Raw genomic sequence first — 8,703 nt, forward strand, 5'->3', positions numbered from 1 at the left:
CTTGGTCGCCTCCCTGACTAAGGTCCTCCTTGCCCGATTGTTCAGTTTGGCCGTGCGGCCAGCTCTAGGAAGAGTCTTGGTGGTTCCAAAGTTCTTCCATTTAAGAATGATGGAGGCTACTGTGTTGTTGAGGACCTTCAATAGAGCAGAATTTTTTTGGTACCCTTCCCCAGATCTTTGCATCGACACAATCTTGTCTCGCTCTACGGACAATTCCTTCAACCTCATGGCTTGGTTTTTGCTTTGACATGCACTATCAACTGTGGGACCTTATATAGACAGGTGTGTGCCTTTCCAAATCATGTTCTATCAATTGAATTGTAGAAGTTGTAGAAACATCAAGGATGATCAATGGAAACAGGATGCACCTGAGCTGAATTCCCAGTCTCATAGCAAAGGGTCTGAATACTTATGTAAATACAGTATCTGTTTTATATTTTTAATACATTTGCAAACATTTTCTAAACTGTTTTCGCTTTGTCATTATGGGGTATTGAGTGTAGATTGCTGAGAATTATTTATTTTTTAATCAATTTTAGAATAAGGCTGTTTCTGTTTTGCAATGTAACAAAATGTGGAAAAAGTGGAGGACACTGCTGGCTTTAGGAAGGCCTCACCGTTTCATTTGAGGGAAAACGTCTATGTATTTGTGTTTTTTGTTTTTAATGTGTTGGTTGTTTCGTGTAAAGAAGAGAAAAATGAAATAAATTGTCTACAAATAAAGAAAAAGGAAGTCCTCACCGCTGTATCTAGCACAAAGCATACATTTGGACTTCTAAACAACAGGAGTTCCTATTCAATTGTTTAACAATGACATACAGGATATCTTCTATCTGTACTGATGGCTGCATGTTAGAATATTGAAGTATCCTATCATATCTGTATTGACAGTTAATAATGCAGCAAATAAGTTGTTTAAATAAAGTAGTTTTTTCAATGGATGTCATAGTGAAATGCTATTTTTCTCTGTTGAACATGATTTCTGTGATGGTTCATACTAGACAAGTTTAATGCATCTTCTATCAGCTCTATTTCCTGCCTCTTACCCCCAACCCTATCCTGAACCGTTTTCATAAAGTGTCTGAGATGAGGGCCGATCTAGGATCAGTTCGCCCCTGCCCATTCATTATAATTGACATAAAGGATCTCAAATGAGTGCTGATCTGGGATCAGATTGCCCCTGTCCATTCATTATAATTGACATAAAGGATCTCAAATGAGTGCTGATCTGGGATCAGATTGCCCCTGTCCATTCATTATAATTGAAAAAGCAAAACTAGATCAGCACTCCCACTCAGACGCTTTGGATCTGATTCCGATTTAGGAAATGATGCCTTTTTTACGCACTTCTCAGTAGTTGTTATTCAGACTTACCATATGAAGGTGTGTAATGGGTTGGTGACAAACATGTTCCCTACTTTCTCCCCCTTCCACTTGCCTCCTCCATTTTTGCAGTAATGCTGCAATCAGTTGATTGTAACTTTGGCTTAAGCAAACATTCCCATTTTTTTAAAATATTTGCATGTGTGATGTAACTCCACCATTCCTATTCATAATATCATTAATAAATATAAAACAAACAAAAAAAGTTCCATAAAGAATGTTTTTTAATTTTTTATCAATCAGTATATTTGAGTTGAACCATAATATTTGTTGTAATATTTGTTCTATCTTTTCTGGAGGATAAAACTGAAATTGTAACCAGCTGTGTATAACTTGTTTAAAACCTCAAGAGATGTAAAGACCCCTGTTTATGGGACCTGCGTGGTTCTGGTACTGGTTCCGACCAACATTTTCACTTAAAAATCAATCTGTGGACACTAGATCGAAATGGCTTGCATTGAGCGATAGCCCTGGTTCCCACGGACACAGTAATATATTGTCTGAGCCTGTGTGACGTAGGATGTGAACATAGAAACCCCTTGAAGCTGGGATGTCCCTCCTACCATTTCATTCACTCTTCCGACTGTCCATCAACTCCTGGCTGAACCCTACGTCACATCCACTGACAAAGCACATGCCTGCAATCATTACAGCATAACCCAACAGTGGTGGCTCATCACTGTAGCACATTCAGAGATCGATTTATAGCCATTGATCTAAAATGATTCATATATTTTAAACATAAAAATGTTTGTTAGTCATAGACGGACAAAATTCGTATGAAATGATAGGCGAGCTCCTAACAAGTTCAGGAAGCCAAGCTATAGCTCTGAGACGTTCACAGCGATGAGGGCAAACGTTTTGATCAAGAGAAACCTTTAGAAAATATACACATTTTCTCTAACACTAGACACACAAATATGTATTTTACAGTTATAACAAAGGTGACATCTTATAGTTTGATTATACTATATTTAGAAAGCACACTGTAAGTCATTTCAAGCCTTATTCATAAGGTTTTGTTGAATAGGAAATGCATCACATAAAATGTCATATTTGTACTGTGTACTTGATCTTGTGTCCTTAAAAGTGACTACACCTCAGAAATATATAACTATTTTTACCAGAATGGGGAGATTTACTTTCTTGGAGTATGCAGGATTACTATTTATAGTCTGTGGCCCTCTCATGATAAATAATTACTTTTGGGGATTATATAGATTACATTTTCGATTACATTTATTTGCATTTAACTGAAAGGGTGATACTTTGAACAAAGTTTAATTTTCAATTAATCGAAAATGAGAAGTTGTAATCTGTATAAACGCAAAAAGGTCATTTTTGAACAAAGGTTGAGCCTTTCTTAATAATCTACTGTAGAACCAGTTTGGGTTTAAGTATAATTTACGTATGAGTGAAGCTTTTAGTGAGAGGTTTAATGCTTTAATATTTAAAGGCATAGCCACGGGAAGTAGGGGTGCTGTAGGTGCTGCAGCACCCTCTGAAAATCACAATTTAAAAAAGTATTAATATAGAAAATATAAAAAAATGTATGCAGCATTTGTTTTGTTTCACCAAATTAGTGCACTAGGCCTTTATTACTCCTGTATGAGCGGAGAGGAGCAAAATATTGGTCAGCAGAGCGGGGAGAAATGCAGAATCTTCCCGCGGCCATGTTTAATCATTTCAGTTGCCCACTCATATTCATTATATGAATAGGCACCTTTAATTAGCAATATTTTTGGCTCATATGATTTAAAAAAACATATAGTCTGGAGTAGACCTGCGCCATAAGTTAGTCAGTAAAATGGAGATTGGACTAGAGTTAATCAATGTAATTTGTCCATAAATATACAGGTATACCTCTCCATGGTTGCAGAATCTTCTCTATTTTTGCTAACCTTCTATTGAAATTTCTTGTGGTAAATTAATTGATATCTTTAGGGATATGAATATCAAGTATGTCTACTTCACCATCAGGCCATTTTGTAGGTAAAGTACAAGATAATGTAAAAATGTTGTCTATTAACGATCCAATACATAAGGTACACTTAATTGGGTTTAAGTCCAAAGAGGATAGAAAAGGGATCAAGATCTTCAATGAGACTGTGCAGGGATCCAGATTTGCAGATTTAAGAGCAATTTTAGTCATTGGCATATACTGACACTTTTGTTTTCAAGCCCTGGATTTCTAACCCCCAGAATTGGGGCCTTTGTGAATACAACCCCTGGTCAACTTTGACCTCCTCCCAACTGGTGTCTCCTGGGACATGATGGTTTAAATAGAAGGCACTAAGAGACAATGCAAAGAATGAAAAAAACGGCTCGTTGTTACAGAATATACTGACTGACAACAGTTAGAAATCTAAACCAGCAATTCAGCGTATAGTCTGCTAGAAACGAAGAAGACATTTTAGCTCAATTTGGTGTTGGGTTATGATCCAGCAACTGGTTTTCCATTAAATGCTCCAAGACAGCAGGTGGCGCTATTGTAATGCAGTCTGTTTTTCACTGATCGCGTTGTGTAAGAGCACATTCCTCGTTGTTTACATATGTTCTAGTTTAGATCTGCTAGGCCAAAGCTGACAGAGAAGTTTCAACATTTCTTTGATCGCCAATATGTCAAAACTACAGTTGTTGAATGTATTCGTCACCGAGCGTTTATCCGCGGCTGCTGTAGAGATCTTCGGGGCCGTAGAGAAGACCATTGCAGAGTTTCAGGAACTAATCTTATGTTCAGCAGAGGAGAACGAGCGTCTACGGAGGCTGTTGGCCATGGTTATCAAACCAGAGATGAAGTTACACAGAGTTGGTGTGTATAGCGAGCTACAGTTGTGATACGAGATTTGTATATTTAACGTCACTAGACTAGATAATTCAGGTGGCACGTGTAGCTCAGTTGGTAGAGCATGGTGTTTGCAACGCCAGGGTTGTGGGTTCGATTTCCACGGGGGACCAGTACGATAAAAAAGTTATGAAATGTATGCATTCACTACTGTAAGTCGCTCTGGATAAGAGCGTCTGCTAAATGACGTAAATGTAAAAATGTGATATACGCACTCGTAGCCCAATGTTATACATTTGATTAAATATTTATTTAATTAACTAATAAGATGAGGTTTAATTAGCCAGCAGATGCGACCTGTTTGCTTACAGCTGCACTAGGGTCGGACAGTCTTCCCGCATAGATTAAAACCCCGTGGAGGGATGACAATTCGGAGTACAACGCATTTCTCATCTCTGGATTGAGATACATTTTCCGAGCCATATCTCGCGCCGGCTCTGTAGGAAGCCTGTCCAACCCTACTGCAGCTGTAAACAAGCGGGTTGGATATGCTGGTTGATGTCTGAAGGGCATTTCATAACGACTGCATTAGAGAACTCATGGTCCTGTACCTGTAGTAGACCCACGTCTGAAGCTATCTACATCCTAGTCTGGATTATACCCATTTGTCCCTCGTCTGAAGCTATCTACACTCTAGTCCCGATTAGCTAAACACATTTACAGTGCATTCGGAAAGTATTCAGACCCCTTGACGATTTACACATGTTGTTATGTTTCTGCCTTATTCTAAAATGGATTAAAAAAATAATAATTAAATCCTCATCGAGCTACACACAATACCCCATAATGACAAAGCGAAAAACATTGGCGTCCATATTAGATTTTGATTTTGGGGAGGGGAGTAGCATATAAAAACTGGATTTAATAGTTTGTTGTTCACTGGTCAGCGACGCAAACGGCGATTCAGTTTCTGCAATTTCTGTTATTCAATACGTTTCAATGGGCTTTAGTAGTAAATGCCAAAATCAATATTTTATCAAATAATTGTATATATTTTTTTGATACCTAAAGGGGTCCTACAATTAAAAATCAAATAGCTAAATGATCCATATAGTATGACCATCTTAAAACAATTCCATATGACAGCTTAGCACATTTTTATTCTTGAACTTATTTAGGCTTGCCATAACAAAGAGGTTGAATACTAATTGACTCAAGACATTTCAGCTTTTCATTTTTAGTTAATTTGTAAACTTTTCACAAAACATAATTCCACTTTGACATTATGGGGTATTGTGTGTAGACCAATGACACAATCTCAATTTAATCTATTTTAAATTCAGGCTGTAACGCAACAAAATCTGTCAAGGGGAGTGAATACTTTCTAAAGGCACCGTAGCTTTGGACTTGGGACACAGGCTGCTAGTGGTCATTCGACCATGAGTTATCTCCAATGCAGTCACTATGAAATGCCCAAAGACCTCGTCATTCATTATTTCATGAATTAGTAAGACATGTCAAATATTGGGATAGCACACCCTGAACATCACTTTAGTTGGCCACCATTGCTCTGTTGAACCATGCTGTAGCTAGAAATATACACACCCTGAACATCACTTTAGTTGGCCAACATTGCTCTGTTGAACCATGCTGTAGCTAGAAATATACACACCCTGAACATCACTTTAGTTGGCCACCATTGCTCTGTTGAACCATGCTGTAACTAGAAATATACACACCCTGAACATCACTTTAGTTGGCCAACATTGCTCTCTTGAACCATGCTGTAGCTAGAAATATATACACCCTGAACATCACTTTAGTTGGCCAACATTGCTCTGTTGAACCATGCTGTAGCTAGAAATATACACACCCTGAACATCACTTTAGTTGGCCAACATTGCTCTGTTGAACCATGCTGTAGCTAGAAATATACACACCCTGAACATCACTTTAGTTGGCCAACATTGCTCTGTTGAACCATGCTGTAACTAGAAATATACACACCCTGAACATCACTTTAGTTGGCCAACATTGCTCTGTTGAACCATGCTGTAGCTAGAAATATACACACCCTGAACATAACTTTAGTTGGCCAACATTGCTCTGTTGAACCATGCTGTAGCTAGTGTAGTAGACCATTCAACAAATCCTCTTGTTTTTAAGCACAAAGAGGCCTTCCAAACAAAATCACTATATTTAGTCATTCAAAATATTGATTGAATATATTTGTTTCCCTCCAGACTTCCAGGAACTCTCTCCAGACGTTCCCCCTGAGCAGCAGAACTGTGAGCAGGAGTGGAGCCCCAGTCTAGAGCAGGAGGACCCAGAACCCACACAGATTAAAGAACAACAGGAGTTCAGACTCAGTCAGGAGGACCCACCTCAGCCCTCACATCTTTACCTAAACCAAACTGTGGATGATGGAGAGAGGAACACTCTACCTATCATCATAACTGAAGAGATCAAAACAGAACCTGATGGAGAGGGCTACAGAGTAGCACAACCAACCAGTGATCAGTCCCTCTCCGTTCATCCAGACTGCTCTGCTGCAGTGGAGAAACTATATCAGTGTAAACAATGTGGCAACAGCTTCACACGTAAGGGACACTTGACCATCCATTCAAGGATACACACTGGGGAGAAACCTTATCAGTGCAAACAATGTGGTAGATGTTTCAATGTTATGAGTAACCTGAAACAGCATATGAGAATACACACAGGACAGAAATCTTATCAGTGCAAAGACTGTGGCAAATGTTTCAGTCGGAAGTGTGACTTGGACAGACATACAAGGATACACACAGGGGAGAGATCTTTTCAGTGTGAAGACTGTGGAAAAGCTTTCAACCAGAAAATAGAATTGACATTGCATATGAGAGTTCATACAGGAGAGAGACCATACAGCTGTCCTGTATGCAGGAAAAGTTACATGACATTAAGCCATTTAAGACGTCATCAGCATGTTCACACAGGGGAGAAACTTCATCAGTGCAAAGAATGTGACAAATGCTTTGGTTATAAAGGAAGCTTGAAGTTGCATATGAGCACTCACACGAAAGGGATACATAATATCACTGCAATGAGTGCAGCAAAAGCTTCAGCCTGCAGTGAATCTGAAGTGAAAACAACAAATTATACTTTATCATTGTAGATTTCTTGTTACATCCAACTTTAAATGAATGTTCTATTTTCCGGCACTAGACAAAAAAACGAATTGAGTTGTGTGTGTGTGGAGGGGGAAGCATCACTCAGTGTCAGCTTTTTAAGATGAATCTAGCTCTCACTTTCAGGGACCTACCCTCCAGGACACTGCGGGCTTCAGGAAGTCCTCACCGCTGTAGCATAGAGCACACACTTGGATTTGTAAACAACAGGAGTTCTTATTCAATTGTTTAACAATGACATACAGGATATTTGGGCCACTATCTTCTATCTGTACTGACAACTGCATGTTAGAATATTGAAGTAGCTCATCACATCTGTATTGACTCAATACAGCAAATAAACTTTGTTTTAATAAAGTTGTTTTTTTCAATGGATGTCATAGTGAAACCCTATTTTTCTCTGTTGAACATGATTTCTGTGATGGTTCATACTAGGCAGGTTTAATACATCCTTTATCAGCTCTATTTCCTGCTTTTTACCCCCACCCTGTCCTTGAACAGCATTACTAAACTCTCAGACGCTTTGTCCATACAGGCCCTGTGTCAATTTTACCTCCTGACTGGTGTCTCCTGGGACATGGCTGAAAGTAAACAGGTGCCTTTGTTTTAATTATTGGGTCACAAAGACCTTTGTTGGGTAAAGGTCAGGCTGTAAAGGACTTTGGGAACCATTACCTTATACTGACAGTGGCTTCCTGTGAATACTGTGAGTGTTTAAATGTAGGTCAGTGTGATATTTGACAGGGCACATTCCTAAGGAACACCAGCGTCATGGAGGATCCTCAACATTCCAACTGACCTGACCGCGCCCTCCACAACCGTGTCTCCTTCCCCCATCCGCGAGCCTGACCCCAGAGGGCCCTGAAGTACAGTGTTGCGAGAATCAGGACCAGCTTTAACTGAGTGTTTGGGTACATCTCAGTCGTCATAAGTCTGACCCCTCCCCTTTCCACTCCTTTGCAATTCTTCTGCAGGTCGTTGTTTTGTGAGAGAAGAGTTCTCCGTTAACTAAAGTAACTGGAGTAAAAAATCAGGTAGATGATAGCAGGATACCTATAATGATACTTTTTGCCTGTGCATACTGCTCTCTATTTGCAGTGCTCTCAACACATTTTTGGGTGGTGGTTATTCCTCCTATGGTAGTGACTGTCAGAAATTCCACTATAACGGCAAACTTGAACTGCTGCTGACCTGCCACCAAGACGACTGTCTCATCGTCTCTAATAAAATGTGGCAAAAGAATGTTGTAGGGATTTATTTGGATAGACATGACTAGATCCACAAAAATCGATAATTTACGTCTAGCATGTTTACTTTTACCCCAATTTTTGCCTGTAGGATTAGGGGGATTGCCGCTGGCGCCCGTCT

General features: G+C 39.3%; 1 protein-coding gene across 1 annotated transcript; it reads left to right on the top strand.

The window, feature by feature from the left end:
• Positions 1-3,837: 3,837 nt before the first annotated feature.
• Positions 3,838-7,710, top strand: LOC115179749 (zinc finger protein 239-like). Its single transcript, XM_029741468.1, has 2 exons — positions 3,838-4,195; positions 6,412-7,710. Exons 1-2 carry the CDS (start codon positions 4,003-4,005, stop codon positions 7,320-7,322), a joined length of 1,104 nt encoding a protein of 367 aa, XP_029597328.1. The 5' UTR covers positions 3,838-4,002; the 3' UTR covers positions 7,323-7,710.
• Positions 7,711-8,703: the final 993 nt, after the last annotated feature.

This window comes from Salmo trutta, chromosome 39 (genome assembly GCF_901001165.1).
Source record: "Salmo trutta chromosome 39, fSalTru1.1, whole genome shotgun sequence".
Taxonomy (NCBI): Eukaryota; Metazoa; Chordata; class Actinopteri; order Salmoniformes; family Salmonidae; genus Salmo; species Salmo trutta.